The 25397-nt window shown below is 39.9% G+C and overlaps 1 protein-coding gene across 2 annotated transcripts in view; it reads left to right on the top strand.

The window, feature by feature from the left end:
* Window positions 1-21: 21 nt before the first annotated feature.
* Window positions 22-25397, top strand: part of KIF24 (kinesin family member 24) — a 30546-nt gene continuing 5170 nt past the window's right edge. The window contains exons 1-13 of one of the 2 annotated variants that reach the window (XM_038124188.1): window positions 22-142; window positions 2412-2494; window positions 5815-6442; window positions 9677-9866; window positions 11097-11194; window positions 12443-12658; window positions 13814-13901; window positions 15852-15973; window positions 17380-17485; window positions 19281-19352; window positions 20006-20115; window positions 21041-23218; window positions 24174-24267. In XM_038124188.1, the coding sequence (XP_037980116.1) occupies window positions 5829-6442; window positions 9677-9866; window positions 11097-11194; window positions 12443-12658; window positions 13814-13901; window positions 15852-15973; window positions 17380-17485; window positions 19281-19352; window positions 20006-20115; window positions 21041-23218; window positions 24174-24267 (3888 nt within the window). In that variant the 5' untranslated portion in view covers window positions 22-142; window positions 2412-2494; window positions 5815-5828. Of the gene's footprint in view, window positions 325-2411; window positions 2495-5814; window positions 6443-9676; window positions 9867-11096; window positions 11195-12442; window positions 12659-13813; window positions 13902-15851; window positions 15974-17379; window positions 17486-19280; window positions 19353-20005; window positions 20116-21040; window positions 23219-24173; window positions 24268-25397 lie in introns of both variants that reach the window. The other variant, XM_038124189.1, reaches the window with a different exon arrangement.

The following is a 25397-nucleotide window of genomic DNA, read 5'->3' as shown; positions in this document are numbered from 1 at the left end:
GGAGGTGCCCTACCCGCCTCTCTCCTCTCTCTCTATTGGCTGGCCGTGCGCGCGAGGCTCCGAGCGGGCGTTTGAAGCGGGGGAAAAGCGTTGTTGCCATGGAGACGCGGCTTAAAGGCCGCGCCGAGCGGCGCCGCGGCCGGTGAGTGTGGGGCGACCCCAGCCCTGAGGGGACGGGACAGCCGGGCTAGGGAGGGTTCTGGGGACATCGCCCTGACCGGCCCCACCGGGCCCTAGGCGGGGAAAAGCCATGATGGGACAGCTCCAGGAAGAATGAGACACGTCCCCCCTTCAGACACGCGGTGCAAGTCCGGACGCGTGGCGGTCTGTTTAACGACATTTTTATAATTATAAATGATTTTTAAATTATGTATTTTTACATTTTACAGGTAACACATAGTTTATATAACATGTAAAATACTTAAGTGCAATTAAAATACATATTTATATACATTATGTAAAATATATTAAATACTTAATTACTATTTAAAATATATTTAAATACATTTAAAATATATTTTATATAATATCTATGAAGTAAATTTTTTATGTTTGTATATTTTTAAACTTGAGTAAAACTTGAGTAAAAATTTGAAATTATAAAAGAAACCGTGAGGGGCACTTGGTAGTCCCTGCTGGGAGGATGAGCTCAGACACGGTTTTCAAATAATTGGCACCTTGCCATAACTCGTGGGTTATTTTCTCGGCATGTGGTGGAATATTGGACACTTCCAATATTCAGTATCCCAATACTGGACACTTCCCTTTCTCCCTGCAGCTGTTCCTGGCAGCTGTCGGGATCAGCTGCAGGATGGGGCCTCTTCTGCTGATGTCACCAGGCTATAATTAGTATGGAAAGAGGAATAAAATACTCTGACATGCTTTGTGGGGAAACAAAACATCTCCAATATTTGTTTGTTAGCCAGTTTCAATGACATTAATTAGTACGGATTGAACAACACAATACTCTGAAATGCTTTCTGGGGAAACAAAAAAAAAAATCCCCAATATTTAGTTGTTTGTAAGACAATTTTAATGACATTAATTGTTTTAGTAACTTCCTCAAGGTATGTCAATGGCAAAGGAAATCCCTGTTTCTTACTTGCTGCTGCAAGCAGCAGACCTGTGTCAAGCTCCAGCTGTAAAATAGCTTTAAAAGCATTTAGTGTTAAAACTATTCCCTCCTCTCCATTTACTTTTGCTGTACTGAAGCTGTAAGTGGTTATCTATTGTCAGTGTCCAGCTTCTAAACAGCTGAACACTAGTTCAAAGAAGCAGTGAATGTTTAATGCCCTCTTGTTTACGTGTAGGGTAGAGTAATCCTATGATCTTCCAAAGGGATCTGCTGCAACGTCAACCACGGCTTCACAGATCCCTACCTTTTGCATTAAACTAAAATTTTGGGCTCATTTTGCCATACAGATTATCTCTTGTTGTGGAGCTTGTCTTTAAAAAGTGCACCTGCAGCCTGACCCTGTTCTTCACAGGAATGCCCTAATTCCCAAGGAATGGGGTCAGAATGATTAAAGGTAAAGCATTTTGTGTGGTGCTGTGGGAAAGCAAATTAGCCATTCACTTTTGGAGGGTTAAATCAGATTTGGCTTTGGATCACCTTAAAAAAAAAAGAGCTTAATGTTCACATGAATAAGGAATGAAGATGGGTGGGTAGTGACAAGAATTAATACTTTTCCCTCTTCATTCTTTGCTTCTGTATTTCAAGAAACCTGCAAATTTTTTGCCATGAACACCACCTGTGATGAAGTGCTGAAGTCTCTTTTGGGGTAAAATGGTTGCAAGTAATGAGTACAGCGTGCTGCTGTAGCTGCTGTCAGGAGAAAACACCCACCTGCTACACACATTTACAAATTTTTAAGATCTTAAGTTTTATTTTTATAAGGTGCTTGTAGAGGACAGTGGTTTACATGGAACAAGGTGGTGTTTATGCTTTGTATGCTGATTAACAATTTCTAGGTTTATCAAATACCCTTGAAAATCATGACTAATAAAATTATTTCATAATCAGGCCAGGTTTTGTGATTCAGAGTGATTACCTTAGACTATATGCAGGACAAAATGTATCATTTGCATTTGTAGGAGTGTCATGTAAGATTTCTTCACTTTATTTCCCTAATTTAAAGAATAGATATAATGACACTTGTGTTCTCTCCCAGTGGTGACACTCAGGAAATAATCTGAATCTCAAATTGTTGCTCTAAATCGTCTAAAATTATCAGGTCAATGTGAGTGAGCTACAGTGGGATAACAGGACACGTGAGGGTTACTCAAGTGAATGGGGTGCTGAGATCATTAATAAATCAGAAGTTAATAATGTTCAAGGTATAGTGATTCAAGGCTGCTTTATTCTTAAAATAATCTCAATGGGGCTTTTACGCCATTTATTTTATACACAGTGATTGACACTCACCGAGCACCTTTGAAGACCTTTCCTCCACCTTGAAAAGCACACTGAGAAGGAAAACATCTTGTGAAAGAGGTAATTAAAAATTAAAAGCATTTTAAAATGGAGAGTGAGCTCCTGGATCATAATTTTGTTGTAAGTTGATTTCCTTCAGGACAGAAAAATGTAACCACTCCTTTCTATTATTTACACCTGACTTTTCTGTTTTTCATCAGCTTTATGACCTTTGAAAAACCTCCAATACTGAAGCTGAGGAAGAGTTCTCTTATGACAAACTGCAGTCTAATTCTGTGGCTAAGATGGTCGCTTTTATATATAATTCTAACTCTTTTTTACAAAAAGCACTCACACATTACCAGCGTCTGGAAGCCTTTTAAGATCTTTTTAAAACATCTTGGCATAAGAAACAAGTTGTAGAGAACTTGTGTTTGCCACATAGACATGTCAGGCTGAGTGCACATGGAGAATTATACCTCCACACTCACCTCTTTCTCAAAATATGTTATATCCAACTATTTCAAGAAGTCCTAGTCTTATTTCTCAACCCTGTTTTCAGTGATGCTGCCCATATCTTTGTGGGGAACAAGAGCTAGGTTTTGATATGAAGATACCACACAGAAGAATGGTGTGTTTCTCTGCCCCATGACTTGTTATTCTCAAGGGTGAACAAACAAATAACTGAGGAAATGCTGGCTGTTACAAGACTAAAATTCTTCTGCTTTTTTTTTGCCAGAAGATGGCATTAACAATTTAGGATTCTTGAAAACCTCCTCTTAATTTTCACAAAGCAAATTTATTTTGATGAATTGTTTATCTGTTACGAAAAGCATCTTCAGACACAAAGATCTCTCATCCAGAGCTGGATGAATTAAAGTATTCTTTCAATAAGGAGAAAGATGTCCCTTTTTTTTAGAGTAGCAGTAATCAAAAGTTGAGAAGAGTTTCACTGACAATTGCAGTTTTCCCTGAGTTCTTTTATGTTTGAACCACACAAAATCTTTTAGCACTTGTCTACTCTTGAGTTTCAAAATGATCAAAAATACTGATCCTCTCATTATGCCAACCCCTAATGTTTTTTTTTTCCTGTGGTTAATTAATTTGTTACTCCTTTATTAGTGAACTCTTTTTTTTTTTCCTTAGCTTATGAAATTCCTGTCCTGTCAATAAGGAATTGGCGGAGTTATCCCTGAGACCACTTAGATCCAGTAAGATTTATTCTGTCTGCAAAGGCAGATCTCAAGTCTCATTAAGAGGCCAGGTCTCATTAAGAAACCATTTAGTTTCACATGGCACAGAGCCTTAGCTAATTAGCCACAGAGAGCTGATTACATTGCTCTTGTAGGATCTGCAGTACCTACATTACTTGGATTTTCCTAATGCTGAGAATTGTTCTGACTTGTCACTCCATATAATGACAACCTGTTATTTCTAGCTATTTAAATATATTTTGTTTCGCTTTTAATTAGAACCTTGACCCTCAAATTTGTAATTCTCTTCTCTTGTCTGCTGTTCTTTTTTTAGAAAATGTTCTCCATTGTTTCCCTTTTTATTCTTTTTTCTTTCTCCTGTGTTCACCATTATAATTTGAACAGGGGTTACTACTGAATTAGGGTCTTTGGACACTCTCTATTTAATATAAGGATAAATAAAGATGTAGGTGTAATCCAGGATGGAGAGTAGACAAAGTAAATTTATTGGATTATTTTGTCTTTAACAGATTCTAAACACTTTTGAGGTTGGTATCCTGGCCTTGAGTTCTAGCTGCTCCTTTCATCAAACAGAAGTTTCCCATGGCAGTGCATACAGAGAGTTGCATAGCACCTGTACTGGTTTTACATCTAAAGCTAACTTATGTAAGAAAGGGAATTTTTCCAATATGGAATTCTTTAATTTAAGTCTCAGGTTCCTGTGTGGTTTTATATGTTAGAGAAGTTGGCAAGTAGTGAATGCTTATGAAACCCTTGCACACTTATAGTATTTAGTCTACCTGATCTCTGGGTTTGCTGTCCTCTCTGTCAGTTTTGATTTCCCCCTCCCAGGATCTATCAGCCTCAGCAGTGACTCTAACTTTACATCAGAATTCAGAATCACATTATCTACACATTAAATAAATTCACTTACATGTGAATTTTTTGGTCTTATAGTTCATTGTTGTTGAATCTCGTAATTTTACCTGAAGCGTGGATTCTAATTTTAAATGTTCTCTACCGTACATTTTGGCCTCTGTAGTATCTTACACAGTCAGCACTTTATGTATTAATCTTTATGATTTTATTGTTGTTATTTCTTCAACATAATGTATTAATTAATGACATGGACTCAAATTTGGGGATGACCTTATTTTCTTCTGTAATGTCATTGTAGAGAGCCTTGAAAATCCTCTCAAAGAATCTGCCCTGAACTACAGGGAGGAAAACTTAAATAACTCGTTTTGTTTGAGTCTTGCTGTGACCTCCAAACATGAGTAAGAGCAGTATTTGTTAAGGTTCTAGACTAAACAAAGATATGAGAAGACAGTGGGCAAAAAATACTGAAGTGCTATCATTTTTGTGTTTTATGGAAGAAGTAAAAATATCTGCGGATATTAATCCATCGGGATACAAACAGCTGCACCATGCATTGCCAGTAAGACATAAGTGAAGAAGTTGGGGGATTTGGGGGCATACATTTCAGTGATTCATGTTTCTTTTTTGGGTTTCCCAAGAATGCAAGTATGGCATTCCAGTGGCATATATAAAGTTAAAGAAGTGCTGTCTTTCAGATTTTGCAGATTTTTTTTTTTTTTGGTTTTTCTGTCAAGGAGACTCAGAAATGCTCAGAGGATTCAGGACATAAAAGAGAAAGGTACACAATAAAACTGCAACTTTCCTTTAGTTCATCTGTAAGATGAATGGTCTTAATTAGGCAGCTTGAGGTGAGGACAAGTGCAAAGTGCAATTTTTTTCTCCTCTGGTTAGTTAACTAGGGATAGCTGAACCACGTTAGACCATGTGCCTTGATATTAAATTGAGTGTCTAAAATTAGGCATTTTACATTCTACAGCTTGAGGACAGGGTTTCAGTAGCTGTGGCATTCATCAAGTAGACATCAGGCGTGTAGGAACTCTGTGGCAGTGAGTAATATTGCCTTGCGCATTTCTTACATGTTGTGTATTGTATATAATTGTAAAATACAGTTTCATGGATAAAATATGTGTTTCATGTTTTACTTCATTGTTGTTATTGCTATTTTCTTTAGTGTTTGTCAGTCTAGTGTATGGTAAACTTGGAGTTAATCAACGTTCTTGCCTAACTGCAAGTAATGGCATCAGGAAACGTGCGGTTTCTTCATTAGTAACTTTGTCAGGAGTGATGTTTCATATGATTTTGATGTTTATTTTGTTTGATTTCTTGTAGACTCTAGGTTGAAGATGGCGTCATGCCTTTATGAATGCCTTTGTGAAGCAAAACTTGAAAAATACTATCCCCACTTTGCTGCCTTTGGTCTTCAGAAAATTGATGAACTTGCCAAGGTTTCCATGGAAGATTACACCAAACTGGGGGTCCATGACATAAATGACCGCAAACGTCTTTTCCAGCTCATTAGAATAATCAAAATTACACTGCAAGAAGGCACTGCAGACTTAAGTAAGGAGGATTTTCAACCATGTGGCCTATTCATTCAGCGTCAGGTGACCAAGTCAGGACCCCGTAGACAACTGCATTTTGAGTCCTTTTGTGGAGAAAATGATGGAACAGTTAAAGACTCTGAACCAGAATTGTATCAGTCATCTGATTTCAGTGCCAAAGAAGAGAAGGACAATGTAGGGGAGGTGCTGGGACACATTCCACCACACAATCCAGAGCCGATCAGATTAACTAGAAGAGACCTAAATATTCCTGGAATAGGTACAAAAAATGACCTGAGCTGTCCAACAGTTTCTCATGATATTGCTCCTCTCCTGGGCGATTCTGAAGTTCCTATTGTACAAAGAGCAGGTCATATTTCAGGGTATAATTATGGACTACCTCATTCCTGTATCAGGTAATAATCACTCACTTTTATTTTGCCAATACTTCATGTTAGTCATAATTCATTCTTTCCTAATTGTTGAGCAAAATCTGTCTTCCTCACCTCCAAATAAGCAATCCAAGCACTGCAGAGCAATGCAAAGTCTTACAGACAAGAGAGATATTAATAGGAATTTCCAACTCTCCGAGTCTTATAGAAGGAATCATATGAATTTGACCAGCTGCTACTGACCAAGGTTGTCTAAGAATAGTCTTTATTGTCTTTCAGGATTTAAGGCTTTCTTTTCTTGGTATTTGAGCTAATCTTTGTCTTTCCATGGGACTATTTTTTAAAACATTATTTTTCCAAAAATACGGCATTGCCTGTCGTTAAATTTGTCAAGCTTTTCTTGGTGAAAAGCATACAAGCTGTGATGGCTATATTTGTTTATGAAGAAATTTCTGAACTGAAGCTTTAAAAGGAAGCAAAATGAATGCAGCTGGGAAGGATTAAAGACCTGGTGGTGAGAGGGATGCCTTGCAGCTGCTCCTTAGGCGTGTGATCTGTAACTTCCATACTTTTCCCAGTGTTTGGTACTGGAGGGGCTGGGGTTATTATGAACCACTGGTAAATCTACCCTGGCAACATTTTTAAAGCACTAAATATTTTTTTCCTGATTCACCAGCAGAAAATGTACGCCTCTGCACACTTCATACCTAGTGTCTAGCTTTGCAATGCACTCATGGTAGTTAATATGCAATGAAAAGAAGTAGTTTTGTGAAGTTAGGCCTGGTGTGGAGAGGTTGTGGAGAATGATTTGGTACAGGGAAAGATCCATGGTGTTGAGGTGTCAATTACAGCTCCCACCTGGAGCACAGGTAGCCTGGAGGGATAGATGCTGCTGCTACAGTGGAAAACTGCTGAGGTGACATAGTGAGTAGAGCACTTAAACTGTAAAAGTCAAGACAGGTTTTTAACTCTCCTTGGCTGGAAAAAAAAAAAATCATTCCCACCTTCTGGAGAAGTGCACTAGCCTCCAATATATATTAATACCTGGGTGCATTCTCTGTCTCTTCTGGAAGATGAGCCAATGTGCAGCTAAAAGGACAGGATTTATAATGTTGGCAAATTAAAAAATGATATTATTTAACCTAATGGCTCAAGTAAAGAAGTTAAAGATTTTTAATCCTCCAATAGAGACATGTTCTTCATTGTTCTCTCTTTCCTTGTTCTCTTCTTTTGCAAGCATATTCTTCTGTACTAAGCATTATGGTTCATCTCGTGGCTTTCTGCATCCTCCTCCTGATATGCCTCAACTTAATTTTCTTGTGTTTGGAGAGCTGTGCATTTCAGGCAGGCTTGGAGCAGCATGCTTACACTGAGGTTTGTGATTCCCATTTTGAAAGTGCTTAACTACTTCACTGAATCCATCCATTCCCATGTCACCTTGTGATTTAACCACTGTGTAGGCTTACCCAGTCTCATCTGTGAGAGATATTGGAAAACACAGACACAGTTTCAGATAGCAGAAAGACAAAGAGCTCTTTTAATATGTTCAAATTTATTTTGAACTTGCCCACAGCGAATAACTTGATTATGCAAAGACATAATTGTCCTTTTGATCTATTATTTAGTAAGATTTCTGATGATCTGTGTCATGACTGTTGTTTGATTCTTTTTTCCTAGTAATGAAAAATTATTTTATTATAAAATACAATTTATATTTTAAAAGAGTTAGTAAGAAATACAAACTTTGGGTTCACCATGTAGAATTATTGTGCGTTCTATTCCCATACAAAATACACTCAACAAAATGTTCCTCTGTACTAGAAAAAAATTATTCCTTTTTTCTCATTAACAGAGTCTCTAAATTTCCAGGGTTTTTTTTTCTCCAAATACTGCAATCCTTTCTGCTTCAAGCTCTTAGAGCACAACAGGCTCTTGCTGCAGGTCACCAATTACACCCTCTGGCACGAGAATTAAACTTCAGAGCTTCTGATCATTTGTTGGACAGCATTTGGTGCTTAGTGATATGCATAAGCTCACACCAGCTTATGAAGCATCTTATTTCAAGTGTCATTGCCTTTCTTTTCTGACAAAAGAATTTTCCATCTAAATGCACAGCCTGATCCTGGACTGCATGGGAAAGCTGTACTAAAATTAAAGCGACTCTAGTGACAAATGAAGATTCCTTGTGTGTGGTCTTCAAAGACATATCTTGAGATTTAAATCTGCATCTCATGTGCTTCTGGGGAATCATGGAGCACAGCAGCATTGATACCACAAGCCGGTGGATGTTAGTGAGATGTTGATAACTTGTGGGTTACCATTTTTTAGACAACTGGTATATGTGAGTTTTCAGTTGCTATGCTAAGAGATTTTGGCACCTGGACAGTGTGGCAGAAACATTGCTTTTGGGCAAGCTGGGGCTTGATTATTTGAAATGCAGATCCAGGCTGAAAATCGTTACTGATTTGGCTGAAGACAGCTTGAAGAAAGGAGAGAGATATTGAATACACTTTGGTTAATTCAAGCCTAGTCTATTCACAAAATGTTGTACGCAGCAGGTTAATCAATGAAACATGAAATCACCTCCTGTTTCTGAGGTGTCTGGAAGGGGACTAAAGTAAAATTGCTGAAATGTAAGAGCACAACTTTGTTTATGGTCTAAAACCACATAACCTTTTTATGAAAAAAGACCAAAGGGAGGCCAAGGATGAGATCAGTATTTCTTTTTTTTTTTTTTGAGCTGAACAGGAACATGGTGATACTATCTCATTTGCCAGTTTGAGTCATTTATTTGTAACCAGTTGGACAGTCTATAATGGGAAGAAAAAAGTCCAGCATGACAGGAAAAGCATCTAAATATTGTATATTTTCCTTTTCAAGATCTATTAATGCTTTCATTGTACATGATTAAGTGACTAATCATGAGTGCAAATAATTTCACAAGATTAAATTTCATTACATTAACTTGGCTATTATGCAGCTTCCATCTTGTGTTTGTGTACAACTGAAAATATGTCAGTCCAAAGGCAAGTTCAGGAGTGTAGCTGTACAAACATAACTATTCCTTCAACAGAAATGTACAGGAAGCATCAATCTGTTTAGGAAAAGGCATCAGAAACTGCATCATGTAAAAATGACATGTGTTATGGAGTTTTTTGATGGGCATTAACAGCAGAAACATTCTGTGATAAATGTAACAAATACAGGCATATTCTAGATTCTGTTGTAACTTGATTATAACCTCTGTTATTGTTGTAGATCCAGTACTTTCAACAAAGAGACTCCATGGACAGAGAGTGAAAAAATCAGAGTGTGTGTCCGAAAACGTCCTCTCTGCCTGAGGGAGGAGAGACGTGGGGAGGCTAATATAATCACAGTGCAAGATCAGGAAACCCTACTTCTCCACGAGAAGAAGGAGGCAGTTGATCTTACACAGTACATTGTACAGGTAACACCTCCACTGAAGGTTGTGTTTATGGGCCAGTCACTTGCATGGAAGGGTAAAGTTGGAGTTTCCATGAGGGAAAACAGAAAAGGACTGTTAGTATTCCTTATATTGAAATAGGTGGAGGGCTTTTGATTTAACTCAGAGTTGTCTGTATTTGAGTTGCTTCTGATTTATGCCAGACTGTGTGAGGAAACCTGAGCCCAGAGTTTTAAGGTCTAGAAATATGTCTCTTGCAACTTTCTTTGTATGTGGCAAAATAAGCCCTCTGCTACATGCCATTGTTGCAGGAGAAATGCCTGCTGATGGCTTTCCAGGGTACTTCAGTGAGGAGTTCCCTTTCCACTCTTTAAGCACTCTATGTCTGTTTCAATGAATCATAAACACCCTCATCTACTCCCTCCCTTCCATTTTTTTCAAATGCTTTTGAAAATTAAGTTCCCTTTTGTCTTTGTCTCTTAATCCCAAATACTTTGTGCTGTCATAGTTCAAATTCTCACTTGTGACTGACAGCACCAGGAACAGAACAGATTTGTAGAGGCAGCAAGCTATTCTCGCTCTCCTGAGTGTTATTTTTACAATCTGGGCCCTAGTAACAACTGTTTGGAATATCTGGTAAAATTTCAGGTCTCTCTCAGGCCCAGTTCATGTGCCACCTTTTACAGTGGGACACATGCTGAATCATTTCCACAGACCCTGCTTTTTTGAGTCTGATCTGGAGTGTGGGAAGTTTTGATTTTCTTGCCCCCTTTTGAGTTCAGACAATATAGCTTTGCTTAGAAACAGCCTCTTTCTTCTCTGGCACAAAACTTTTTAAGAGCAGAGGCAATTAATCACAACTAAGTCACAAGTGAGAACTAATTTTGAGAGAGTCAAGAGTTGACTCTCATTTCTTTTTACTGTTACAGTCTGACAGTACATCTGCAGGCTGATTCATTTCATGAATAGGTCTTCTTTAATTAGCTTTTTTTTTGTTTCTTGTTAAAAGGCTTTGGTATGTTATGCTTCAGAATGATGGGAAATTGAGGCATTTTTGTTTCCTTTTTTTTTTTTCCCTGGTGTGTTCCTACATGAGTTGTGCTGCATATTAAGTGTGCTAGATCAGTCTCTACCTAATCCAAAGCCATATGAAGTCACTGGAAAGACTTCTGTTATTTCATTTTACCTTTGAATGGAATTAGAGGGGAATTAAAACATATTCATTCTCATGTGAAGATTATTTTTGTGTTTCAGCATGTTTTTCATTTTGATGAAGTCTTCGGGGAGTCATGTAACAATCAGGATGTGTACATGAAGACAGCTTATCCTCTCATTCAGCATATTTTTACCGGGTAGGGCATCAGTACTTACATTGGTTATTTTTTGTTTTGTTGTTTTCCAATTTTATGTGTATGCCTGAATTTTCATTTATGCTTTTCATCTTTTGAAACGTACCTTCATTTCACATTTGCCACATGCCTTCCTCCTTTCAGAATATCTTTGATTGCAATTTTGACAAAAATAAATCAGGGAAAACTTTCTTTATGGTAAGTGACAAATCTTGATTTGTTAGAAGAAGGTTAAATTGAACCTCAGTTGCAACAAAGTGACAGCATGGTCAGCCTAGAATAAAAACATACATCCCAGGATTTCTGAGCTCTCATCTTCACTCGTACAAAGGCTCCTGTGTGGCAGAGCACACTCATCTGTAGAGAAATAATGTTACCTCTTTCCTGAGACTACTGAGAGATATTTTTACATGTATTTGTATAGTTCACAACATAATATAAATTATGAATAACCTTTGTGATTTATTTTATTGATTTATATTTGCTTAGAGGTTTAATCATAATTACATACTTCCTGATTAATGAGAAATTTATGGTGGCTTTACATGAGACATCTTATTGCTATGCAAGGTTATATATATTTTGAATATATACTTGAATATAATTACTTTTTTGAGTCTTTAAAGGAAAATATTATGTATCCATACTGAAAATTAACAAAATGGAGCATTCTATTACTGGAAATCTCCAAGTGTCATCAACAGAGACAGAATATCATACTCTTGAGAAAAGGAAGGTGAGAAAGGAGAATGAGGCTTGTGCCTTGCTGCGTAATAATCACTAAAGCCACAATTCACATTACCACTAGTCCAGTAATGCCACCAGAAGAAATTAGGCTGTTTTTTCCCAACTTTCCCCTTACTTTTCTACCCCTCCTGCTGACCTTCATTTAATCTGACACCATGGTGAGGCCAATCTACAATCTAAACTGGCAAGAAATTGTTCACTGTGGTTATTGCAGCCCTACATTTTTATCCATTCCTCTGCCAGGAGTACTGAGCCAGGTACAAAGTCTTTTTTTTAAGAGGGGCAGGGAAAGAAAAGGAAGAGAGCCATCACATTGTGCCACATCAGATCTCCACAGGGTGTACTTGGAAATCATTGTTAAGCAGTCTGCAGTTTCCCAGAGAGGGTCGCAGACCAAACCTCATTGCTAAGGGGCCACTATAGAGAGATAACATCATTGCAGAATATTATTTAATAGATATGAATGAATCAGATGTGGGACTAACACATATTGTGTCTTCACAGAGGCAATGCAACTTGCTTTGCATACGGGCAGACTGGTGCTGGCAAGACTTACACCATGATAGGGAATCACCGGAGCCCAGGACTCTATGCCCTGGCTGCCCAGGACATCTTTAGGCACCTGGAAGCATCACCATCCAGGAAAGACCATGTTGTTCTGATCAGTTTTTATGAGATTTACTGCGGACACCTTTATGACCTGCTAAATGAAAGGAAAAGGTATTTCAGTAAAAGCATGATTTCCTACAAGCCCGTGGTTGTGAATCAGTTCGTTACTGTTTGGAATCAATTACTGTTTTCATGTGATTACATTTAACATACTAGCATTTATAATAAATGTTACATATTTAATTGGGGTTGTTCACAGGAGATACTTAGGGAGGATAGCTAGATCTGACACTAGATACTGTGACATTGATAGGGATTCCTGGTTTGTTGTTTGAGGGGAAAATAAGGACTTAAGTTTGAGATACAAGCTCAGGCTCTTTCTTACACTGTAGTAAGATAATAGCTGGACATCCATAGGTAGAGAAACAAGAGAAACTTCTTGTGACCAGAAGTTCCTGTCTTAAAATTGTAGAACATTTTGAGAAGGAACCTTAAAGATCATCTTGTTCCACCCCTGCTGCCCTGGGCAGGGGCAACTTCCACTAGACCGGGTTGCTCCGAGCCCCATCCATCCTGGCCTTGAACATTTTTGGGCATGGGACATCCACAACTTGTTTGGACAGCCTGCCATGTGTCAACCATTGTGAAGTCCTTGTCTTTCCCTGGTCAAGCATAAACTCTGGCTGTCCCTCCTGCTGTGCCAGTGGGGATTTGGCTCTTGCCCATCCAGTCTCTGAAGATCCTGTTGATCTCTTATGTGCTGGACTCTGCAAAGCCTGCTCACCTTCTCCTTGGGCACCTTTACCTGGCAGCCCAGTGACTCAGCCTAGCAAGCCTCTGGAGGTGATGCTGAAATATGACTAAGGTTGTAGGACCTGCTTTAAAATCCTGTGCAAAAATCCTTAGAATATGAACAGAACAAAATTTACAGTTTGATGAGGACTTAGAGGAACCTGAGATGTAGTTTAAAGAGAGACAGGAACTCTTAACGTCTAAACATGGTAATTTACTTCCCTGCTTTATTATATTCTTGAACTAGCAGAAATGCACTGGTAATGTCTCTTTAGCAGTGAAATGTCAGTGGTACTTGTTATAAATTAACAAGTAGCTTATTCTTCAGCTCTGAAAATAAATTAATGACAGCAGGGTCTCTCCCCTGTCAGTAGCCTTGATTGCTTTTTCTCAGTGTCACGGCACAGACGTGTGTTTTCATTGCTGCTTTCTAAGATTTCAGATATCTTCTTTTTTGCACTGTTCCCTTGTCAGGCTTTCTGCAAGAGAGGATGGCAAACATGTTGTTCAGATAGTTGGACTGCGCGAGGTCCAGGTGGATTCTGTAGATGAGCTGTTGGAGGTAATGTTTGGGATTTGTCCCTTGTTTTCTGCAGCCCAATTTGCTTATTTGTGAGGTGTGTCACTTAGAGAGATTTTTTACTGTGTAGCACACTTGTATGTTCCTGTTTAAGACCCTGAATTTGGCAACCCCAGCAGGGCACCAAGGGGCTCTATTAAAAGTGTCTTTATTTATTAAGCTGTTTCTTGTGTTAGCCACATGCAAGTAGTTAATTCACAGCTGTTGCTTCTGCTGCCATTCCATAGGGAAAGATTCCAGAAGTTAAATAGTGTCCCAGTAAGGGACCTTGAAAGCTGGATATGTATTTTCTCCCAGTGTGGTATCTTGTGGGTCTATGAACTTAGATTTTTGTATATAAAAGTTATCTGGGTTTTGCTCAGAATACCTAAATTTGAAAATTACTAGAAACAGACATTAGAAAATACTTAAGATTGAGATATTTTGTCTGAATTAGGATTAAAATGCTGCTTATGTGTGTGCATGATAACACCCAAGTAAAATTAAGATCTTTAAACAGTGGCCAACATTCACCAAGAACAAGGCTTCAGTTTTCTTCCCTACCTGGCTGAGCCCTAGAAGGACACTGGCAAATTTTCTGTATTGTCCTGCAGCAAGCAAGCTGATAAAATCTACTTTCTATTTAGCCTGACTTTGCATAGTTTAATTCTTTTTTTTTTTTTTTTTGTAAGGAAGTGTCAATTACAAGTTCCTGATACTATAAGTGGCTCATTAAAATTGTCATAGTGTTGTCCACTGATATTGCACTTAATTTAGTTGTTCATCTTCCCATTAACTCCAAGCTTCAGGACAAACTGGTGATGCTTCTGCAAGTTAGAGTGCGAATTTACTATATGGTTGATTTGCAATTCCTTGGTATTATCACATTCCACACACAGAAGGGCTATTAAGTTACTTAATTTTTACAGACATCCTGAGGGGAAAAAATACATTGTTTACAGGCCCTTTTGAACACAGAAATGTCACTGGCTTGACTCAGAACTTCTAAATATTCTGCAAGAGATATATGGAAATATATCATTTTGAGCTTTGAATGCATCCCTGGTTAGTCACTACTCATTGATGTTGGCTTTGATTCAGAAATTATCTTCATTTAGCACTGATACAAAGCTCAGAAGCTGCAGTGGGTGGTTATGTTGCTTATTGAGAACTGGCCACTGAAAAGCATGAATAATTCACATCTATCAGCTGAGAATGTATTGATTTTGCTAGGCAATATTTTGATTTGTTCTTGCAGCCAGAAGCAAAATTAATGGCTTTTCTATGAATGCCCTGCTGCAGTCAATGTTAGACTTTCTGCAACAGTCCTTTAAAGTTTTCAAAAAAGAATTATCCAGATTTGTATCTTGAAGGAGCCTTTATCTTTCTGCCTTGCCTTCCTTCCTTGTTTTCTTATTTTACTCTTTTATTTAGTGTAATTAATCTTTTAAGTTTGTTCCTTACTCTGGCATATTTTTTTTTTTTTTAGTTTTGGAAATTTAGAAAGGTTTTGCCAGTTCTTGAATTTTTGTGTGACTTTCTGGATAACTGTACTCATCTACTACAATAGAAAGTAAAATTTTAAAAGAACACAAAAAATGGTCAATCTCGTAAGTGTCTTAGATTGTATCTGTAGTACTAGAAAAGTGTGCCAGCAATATAAGAAAGAATTTAATTTTATAATTTGAATATTTTGCAAATATGAGTGAGTGTGTGATGCAACAGATTATTACTTGCAGTGTGCTCTTTAAGCTCTACAAGCAAGTCCATGCACAAAGCTCTGAAAGAAATATTGGAAGGGATCCAGTCTACCTCTACTGCCTTGCCCCAAATCTTAAGGGTGTAATGCACCTTTCCTCGCAATGTTTCCTCACCTTAAAGGACAAGATCTCTTTCTGAGAGATTGTGGTTTTATTTACAATTCATTTGGATTTTGTCCCCCTTATTTTGCAGGTGATTTTGAAGGGGGGAAAAGAACGTAGAACAAGAACTACTACAGTCAACTCAGATTCTTCTCGGTCTCATGCTATCATCCAAGTTCAAATTAAAGACACAACCAACAGGGCATTTGGAAGGTAAGACCAGAAGCAGAAGTGTTTAGTGCTGATGTCAAGCCCAGGGACATCCAAGAGACAAAGAGGAGGTGTTAGTGCACAAGTGTGAGTTAAATTAGAAGACACGGTTAAAAGGGACTGCGCAAAATTCCACAGTCCTTTCTCTGTTTCCAAGGAGAATGTTTTAGGCATATCTGTGAGAGCTTTGTCAAAATTGTTCATACAAATTTCCAGTGAAGGAGTTTGACAATCAAATCCATCCTCTCATCTTCAGTGTTTAATTTGGCTGAAGGTAGACGCCTGCAGTGTACTTATCCCATGTGAGCTCACCACCTTTGAAGTCAGTAGAATGAAATTGCCACTTCTGGGATCCCTGCAGTAAGTTATGTCAGGTGCATTTGTCCCTCAAAGCATTTCTGTCCTGTAATTGACTACAAAGGGAGTGTGGCATGACCAGCCCAGGTGGAGATGATTCCACAACAGATGTTTGCCTTTGGCCAGAAGAATCAGAGTACCTCACATAAACCTCCATGACAATTTGAGTGTGTGACTCTGATGCTATCTGCACCAGACAGAGCAGTTTGCTTACTCTTGTGGCATTCACTTTATGTATTCAAAAACAAATTGCACCTCTTCTCAGTCATCTTTTCTCCAGAGTAAACAACCTCAAGAAATAGGTCTAAGGAAGAATGTCTGTGCATCTGCATTACTGCCAAGTATCACAAAATCCTGCTAACACCTTCTATGTAGGTGTGGCATTTGAACTGGGGGGGGGGGGGGGGGGGGGGTTGTGTCTGAAGGGGAGGTGGCGCTGAAGTGAGGGAAGGGTGCCAAGATGTGCCCATAAAAGAAGTCAGGCCTGTTGCAGAAAAAGAGGAAGGACAAAGATACAGTGCAACAGTCAGTACAGCAGCTGGCACCCAGAGCTAGGGAGTGTGAAAGGGAGTAATCGAGTTCTGTGGAAAGAAACAACAGGGGTCACTGAAAGCTCAGTATATTACTTGCTACAGTGAAAATTTCTGTTCCTATTGCCCTGAATTCCCATTTGACATGGCTGTTGCCTGTTTTACCTGGAAGGAGAAATCAAAACACTTACAATTTCTTTTAGCCCTGTTCTTAGGAAACTACAAACACAGTGATTATCTGGAGAGATGAATGTGTTGTACTTTACACAGCTTATCCATTTAACTGTGGAGGACTGTCATCACATGTAACTACACTTTCTATTATTTAATACTAAGATGCTCTGACACAGTTCCTGCTCCTATGCTTATTTTTATCTCAGATATTTCTAGTGGATGTTTCTTGTTGTTCAAAAGTAGTTATTTCTAAGTTCTGATGCCATGTGTCACAGACTGCTGGTTTAATAAAGAAAAAAGAAGAGGGAAAAAAAGCCCCTAAGATAAATGCAACTTTGTTTCTTCTAGGATATCATTCATTGACTTGGCTGGCAGTGAAAGAGCAGTTGATGCCAAAGAAACAGATCGACAAACAAAAATGGAAGGAGCAAAAATAAACCAAAGTCTTTTGGCAGTAAGCTAATATTATGTCTGGGGAAGGTTTTGTATTTAATTACTAGCATGTGTTTTTGGATAAAAATGAACCACAGAATAATGTATGCATGTATTCCATGGAGAGGAAAAAAATAACCAAGGTACTTAGTGTGTTCAGTTTAATTTATCTCATTACTGAAAAACAAGTTAAGAAGGAAGAGATATCCTTATAAAAATTAAGTATTTTTAATCCATTCTTACTGCCAGACAGGTAAACATAGCATGGACAATGTTAGGTGTAGTATAAGTGTCCCATATTTAATATACAAGGTTTTGTCCCTTCTAAGGAATACTGGCTTGGAATTGCCATGTTTGTTTCATAAAAGCACATCTGTCCCTGCCCGTTATTTTTACCACTTAGGCTTCTATTTCAAATCAGAAATAAAGGACTTAAGAGCATAAAAACTATCAATTTACGTGCAGGGAGAAAGGAACAGAAAAAAATGCACTCCTGAGACAAACTGTCTTTGTAAGTGTCCTTAGTCGGGCAAAGAGGGACGAAGGAGCAGAAAAATGCCATCTAAGATAAAGCAGAAGTGCCTTTAAGTGTAAATGCTGCAGAAAGGTTTGCACCTACAGTAGTGCAAACGAGTGGACCTCAGTGGTGACTGGAGGCTTCTCTAAGCGAGGCTGAAGGTGATACAGGTTCCAGGGCATGAGCCAGCAGAGCAGAAGTCTGCACACAACTGTGCCTCTTAAAGTATTGTAAGTAGGAAGTGTCTTGCTCTGCTTTGGGGATGTAGATGCTCTTTTGCACAGAGGTTCTTCCTGCACTGGAATATTAGTATTTGTGTTGGGTAGGTAGCCTGTGAAGTGATTGTGTTTCTGTACTTCATGCTTTCTTGAGTATTTGCTGGTGAATAACTGAGTGTCATAGGGAGTGGGTACCTCTATAGAAAGAAGTCTGATGTTGAAGGTCTGCTCTAGCCTAAACAGTTCTGTGATTCCCGAGAATCCTAAGCCCATGAAATTCTTTTAAAATAAACTTTAAAATCAGAGTCTGTACATTTTTGGTATTGTGTGAAACTAAGAAGGTACCTGGACAGTCTACAAGTAGTGACTGAATTAAGTGTAAAAAGCAGCTTTGAGTAAATCTTTGTAACCTGCAGCCTGTAAAACCTAGCTCTGGCCTCAATGATCATAACACTCTTTTCAGACCTTTTAACCCATGAGATCTCAAGTCTGCTGCTGGTTTGAATATTCATGTTGTTTTCAAGTGGAAGACTTTCAGACACTACAACTATGAGAGCCAGACTAAAGAATTACAGTAGTTTAATCTCTTACTTGTTACAGGTGCAGTTTTTGATAAAATGCTGTGAAAGTGAGCATAAGTGTCATTTTCAGTGGGAGTTTGTAAAATGCAGACAGGCTGTAAATGCTTGATGGCAGTATCACCATGACAATACTGTAATCTGCTATCTTGAGAAGAAAGAAAATTAGACAGGTAGCTCAAAAAGCTCTATCCTTTGGGTATACCTGCCCTGCACGCTGCAGCATAGCCTAGGCTACACCCAGTCTGGCTTCATCCTAGCTAGATGTAGTGCAGGCAGCAGCTCTGTGGAGCTCCATGGGTGCTAGATGTGTGTGCTTGCTCCTTGCATCTGATGCTGCTTGCAGAGCCATCAGGCAGGGCACAAATTGACCTTGCAAGGAACTACACATAGTAGGAGTCAAAGTGATACAGAACCTGGGTAGGCTTGGTTTGATGCTGTTCAGTTCCTTGCCAGTGCATGACTGATCTGTTTTCCCCTTCTGTTTTTTCTGTCTTTTGGTAGCTAAAGGAATGCATTCGGGCGTTGGATCAGGAACAAGCGCATCCTCCTTTCCGGCAAAGCAAGTTAACTCTGGTAAAATGAGCAGAAAAGCAAGAGGAGAGGTTTCCCTGCTGAGGACAAAAATGAGCAAAAAATCAAATAAATAAATAAATAGATGGCATAGTTCAGTAACTGCTTCCTCTCTTGAGGAAGAGAGGAAATGCATAGCTTTTGTAAATTTGAATTTTAAAGGTAATCAGAGAATTAAAGCCAACTGCCAATTTCCTCCAGCCAACAAGGGATTGGCATGGAAAAAAAGAAACAAGCCAAGAGCTGAAACCAAACAAAACCCCAAACACCACTGTCCAGACTCATACAGAGTTACCATCCATCTCCCCACAGTCTGAAAACAATCTTGCATCTTCTATTCAGTTGCTGTCCTGGGAGCTTTCATCAATAGTTCTTCACTTCAGCTGTAACTTCTGCTTTATTCCTCAAACCATATTGGCACCCTGGCAGCATCTGGAACAAGCATTAGGGCTTGTTTAGAGCCCTAATTAATACTTGTATTCATTTTAAATTATAAACAAAGGCAAGGAAAACTGAAACAAGAGGACTACATTTATCAAAAAAATTAAAAAGCCACTACCTCATGTTGAATTTCTTCTGTAGATGTTGCTAATTTACAGGATATGCAAGAGACATGAACTGCTAAGAACCCAATTTCTTTTTCCTTCAAACCCTAGGTGCTAAAAGACTCTTTCATTGGCAATTCCAAGACATGTATGATAGCCAATGTTTCACCGAGCAACCTAGCTGCAGAGCACACCCTGAACACTCTGCGATATGCTGACAGGTAGGAGGTCAAACTCAGTTCTTGCCAGGGTGAAAGTCACAAAGTAAAAAGTAATGTGTGATGTTTGCCATTACATTTTTCGATAGTTGAATTGAAAATGTCGATTTAGGCAAGAAACAGAATCTTTAAAAAGCTAATAAAATTGTTACTTATTCCAACTCTTATATTTTGTCTTAAATTTTTTTGGGTCTTGTAAGTACTTTCTGATGGCCACTTTCAGTGATGAAAATATCACTGTGTGCCCTGTAACTCCAGGATTGCTGACTTAGCCATCAAAAGTTTTGATTTAGTTTTGTATTTTGATTCTAATTAGAATGTGTGCAAGGCCTTCACCCTCATTCCTAGAGGGCAGGAAGTAAATTACAAGCTGTGCAATGCTGGTCTTAGAAGGACAAGAGACAACTTGAGGGGCAAGAGGAGCAGAGGGAGCAGCTGGGAGTCAGGATGGTAGGGGAGAGGGTGATACCAGTTAATCAGCTCTTCACAGCTGCACTGCTGAGTCTGATCCAGGAGCAATGCAGCCCTGTGCACATGACCTGAGCTAAGAAGCCCCAGTGCAACTACTTCAAAAATCCTACTTTGAGCCTTGTGGGACTCTGTGATGTGCTATGGAGAATACCAGCTGCTTCTGCTGCATTATAATGTGTGGAAATGCACTTGGCACTGAAACTGAGGCCATTTCCACTCACTTGACCTGTTATGCACTGCTCAAGGAAGAGCTTAAAAAGACTGCTATAGATTTTTCCAAAAGTCCAGGCATTTTTAGCAGAAGGATTTTGATACCTGTGAAGATCATAGACACAAAACAAACCATGATGTTGAATTCAATATTTAGTCTTAGTATGTGAAAGTATTAATTTGTTCTGAAGATGCTGTTATTTATCTGAAAGCATGACATCTTCTAAATCCAGCCTCTTTTTCACAGGGTCAAAGAGCTGAAGAAAGGGATTAGAAATCCTACCCCTGTCACAAAAAGGCGTCACAAAGCTGGAAATGTATCTCCAAAACATATCCAAGGCACTCCCTTTTTGCCACCTGGGGAAAAGAGCTCTCCACAGAAAGTGAAGCTAGGCCTACAGCATCCCTCAAGTGCTACAAAACCAAAGGCATATCCTGCAACACTCCAGCCACCTGGTGTCCATCTTACCTCTACTCCAAAGGGAACTGGCAAAGGACATGCCTATGAAGGAAATACCAACACTCCCTGCTTCCACCACACCACCCCAGTTAAGGGAGTCCTACAAATAACACATCCCCTGAAGAAAAATTATCTATCCCCCCTCTCTGAAAAGAGCTCCTCTGTGGAGGATTTCATTGCCACAGCAGACACAGAAGACAGTGCTCAGCAAGACAACTATATGCAAAACAGAACGCCTGTCCAGTGCCTGAAAGTCCAGACGGTGCAACCTCTTCAGAAGCAATTTGTTCCTAGTGAAGATAATTGCTTTGGAGATGGCAATCTGCCCTCCAACAATGAACAGGAATGGGGAAATACTTTTGCTAAACAGTCTGTTGAACCGTGGACATATGTGCCTCCAGACCAGAAGGAAAGGGAAGAGCATTTACGTCTTTATCACCAGCAGTTACAGCAACCCCCTTTTCTAAAGCAAAAATTGAACTATCAACCCCTTGAGAGGTTTTTAATGCAGTACAAGCCCGAGGAGATTCAAGTGAAGCAGGAGCTGAACCTTACTCCGACTGAAGGGCAGAGCAAAGAGCGGGAAGATCTGGATGACAGTGATTTCAGTGAAGATTCTTTCTCACCTGTCTGTAGTCAAAAGAGTGTGAAAAGAGGAAATAGCAACAAATCCAGTCAACATTCATTTTTCCTTCATGAAAGAGAGCAAGGAACTGAAGAAGAGCAAAAAGGCCAAAAGCGGCAGGATTTATTTTTTAAATATTCCATACCCATGGAAGATCACAGATCAGATGACAGCTGGGATTGTAGTGCGGGTCCCTCAGAGGCAGAGGAATCCATTAAAAATGCAGGCTGCAGCAAAACTCCTGCAGACTGGAGCTATGACTTAGCTGTTGAATTCCCTCCAAGCAATACAGCAGAAAAACCTTACTGCCTGCAGGAAGATCCTGCTTGCAGCTGGAGAAATGGCAAGGACTTCCCAGCTGATCATAAAGAGTACAAGTCCAAACACAGACGTCTTGTTTACTCCAGTGAAGCCACCTTAACTCCAGAAAAGGATGCTTCAACCCCGTATGTATCTCCTGTATTGAAATCAGGAACTCCAGAGTCCAAAGAGTCTGATCTCCAGAATGAGGAGAAGGAAGAATCCCCTTTGGCTAAAAAGGCTGCCCTTGCAGGAGAAGGTGTAAAATGGAAAGCTCAAAAAAATGGAGTCAGCCACTCTGTTTCTTCCATTTGTTCCTCAGAATTCACCTCCGAGCTCACGGCCCCACTCCTGGTGTTGCCTCTTGATGGTGAGGACACAACTGAAACAGAGAAAGAGTCTTCCAACCAAGAGAAGCCCCATGGCGAGAAGCAGGTGCCGGACAGTGACGCCCAGAGCAGGTTTGAGGACGAGGACTGGCAGTGCACCAGGAGCAGATCTCTGACTGACAGCATGCTGGAGCTGGCGGAGCAGCCCCTCCACGGGACAAGGCTCTGTGTCCTGCTGGGCTCCTCTCAAGCCACAAACAAGAAGCTCCCACCCACCTGTGGCCAAGTGAAGCCGTGCTGCTGCCACCTGGGGTCAGTTTTATCCAAGCAGGGAGTCCGGCGCAGTTTGTTTGTTGGGCATGACCCGACAGAAACATCCACAGCTGGATCTGCCGTCCCTAGGCCAGAGACCCCCTCTCAGGAGAGCAGCCGGCTGCTGCAGCCCAAGCCAGGACTGAGGAATGAGGACCTCACGCATTTTGAAGACCCTACCAAGTCATCGTTCAGCAATGAGGAGACAGCGTTGCTAAAAAACAAGTCAAAGCAGAGTATTTTTACACAAGAGACTTTTGCTGCCAATGCAGGATTTGCAACCAAAGATAATAAGCCAGTAGCAAATGCAAAGTGCCCCTCACACGTGTCCAGCAGCTGTTCTCCAAGTGCTGCATCAGAGATGGGGAAATGGCAGGGGGAAGCCCTAGAAAAGGCAAAGTAAGTCTTGCTCATCATGAAGTTTGTAGTGAAGCTTAGAAAATCTGGACACGTGATACATTTCCTTTTTTTGTGTGTCATACTCATATGTACTTCAAAAACCAATGGTTAATAGTTCTGTTAAATAATTATAAGATTAATTATAATTTATAGTAATTATCTTAAAAATATATAGTTGCTTTTATTTAGTGATATTTTAAAATCTCACAGGAATATATATTAGAGCTTCTAGGATAATGCTAGAGGAATAAATATTATAATACAAAGTGCAGTTAATGCTAGACGAATAAATATTATAATACAAACTGCAGTTTTCAGTAATTAATTGGCTTACTATAAGCTGTAAAGTACCTAAAATATATCAAAATCTTCCATCAAGAATCAGGTTATAGCTGTTCCATCAATTCAAAGAAAAGATGCTAGAGCAGCTGAGCAGTCCCTGAAGATGTAGATACAAAGCTTCTGGGTACTCTGAGCTGCCATTGTCAGCTCCCAGGGACTGGACTGCTTTCCCTTGACTGAAAATACATTGTTGGTCAGTGAAACTTGCTCAGAGGAATCAACAGCAGCACTGCCTTCTTGCTCAGCCCGTTTCTCACTGGAATTACTTACAGACTCATGGCCATAAACCATTTCATTTATTAATTGGATGATTTAGCTGTGCTCCTTGATTCTCCTACAGTGAAAAGCAGTTGTGTGCTGCCTGTGCTAAGGAAGGGCTGTGGTCACTCTGTGAGCAGCCCTCAGTCACCCAGTTCATTTTGAAGTCCACATGAGTGCAGTCCACTGCACTTCATGGAGCACTGGTGTGCCCTTCCTGAGTGCCAGGGACACAGGACAGCAAGGCTTCCTCTGGGGTATTCCTCTCTCTTAAAGATTCATGGAGGCCAGCTGTGATTACAAGCAGTGATTACACTACAGGCTGTGTAACCAGTATGTGTTTTTTGTTAATCAGAAAGATTGTAATTCGTGCTCATGAGCAGCAGCTGGATGAACTGGCACACCTGTGCTTCAAAGAGGAGTGCTTGATAAATCAGATGTCAGCATTGGTAAGTGTTTCAAGTGATGGTTTTGGTGCCCGTTAAACCTCCATAAATTAATCTTAGAGATTATTAACTTGAATTGGTGATGTGATGTTCCTTGTCAGTTCAAGCCCTTCTCCAAGGCCTGTCTTAGTCCTGAGAGAGACCTCTCATTTTCAGTGCCTGCTGTGTTTCCCAGTCTCCACTCTGACAGGCCCTTGGGGAGCAGGAGATGGATGGGCCAACCTGAAGCCCTTGTCCCTGATAAGAGAGCCCTTCCTTATCTCACATCATGGGGTAGACTGTACCAGACAGGCCACCTGTCCCTGTGATGTTTTAGTTCTTGCAGGCTGGGACAAGTAAGCCAATACCACAGAACAGAGCACACCCCTAGGGCAGGACACTGGTGGGATTTGGCTCTTCCTTCTGGGAGCCTCTTTGCCTATCACACTGCAGATATGCCAACAAGCTGGGCCTCACTTAGTATAGTGTTCTGACCACTGTGGCTTGTGCCTCACACGCTGTTGGCTTTGGTTACGCAAAGTAACCAAAGTGTTACTCAAAGTAACCAAGTGTTTCCTGGCTTGTCTTTGCCTCAGATGACAGTGGTACCCTAGACCTAAAAACTGGCACTGCTAGCTAGGCAATCCTGGTTCTCTGTTTCTCCTGTATCCCAAAAGATGTATGTCACACCTATGTGAAAATCCAGACTATGAACATTTTCCAGTGACAACTCCTGCCTTCCCAGTTCCCTCACCTTCTCATAAAGCCAAGCTCCATTGCTGCATTGTGTTATCAAACCATTTCAATTCCTATCACAGTTCAGATCTGAAGTACAGGGACTCTTCCCTCAGGGACTTTGGAGTGAGGCTACCATGTGACTTATTCACTGTGATTTCAAGCTGCATATGCTGTTTTACAGATAACATACAGTTCACAAAGCAGCACAGGAGACATAAACTGTATTAATTTTGTGGCAGACAATGCAGTGAAACAAAGCTATCGTTCATATTCTTAATTTATTTTAATCTTCCGAGATTGTTCTTCTGAAGTCTGTTAGTCACTGGACGCCAGTTCTCCCACCGCATTTATTTGCCCCTTGCAGCAAGCAGTTATTTTCTGGCTAGCAGAATTTTTACAAGTTTGCCAGGCCTCCC

The sequence above is a fragment of the Motacilla alba genome, chromosome Z, assembly GCF_015832195.1.
Source record: "Motacilla alba alba isolate MOTALB_02 chromosome Z, Motacilla_alba_V1.0_pri, whole genome shotgun sequence".
Classification (NCBI taxonomy): Eukaryota; Metazoa; Chordata; class Aves; order Passeriformes; family Motacillidae; genus Motacilla; species Motacilla alba.
The sequence above is the reverse complement of the archived record's forward strand: the minus strand, read 5'-3'. Positions and strand labels throughout refer to the sequence as shown.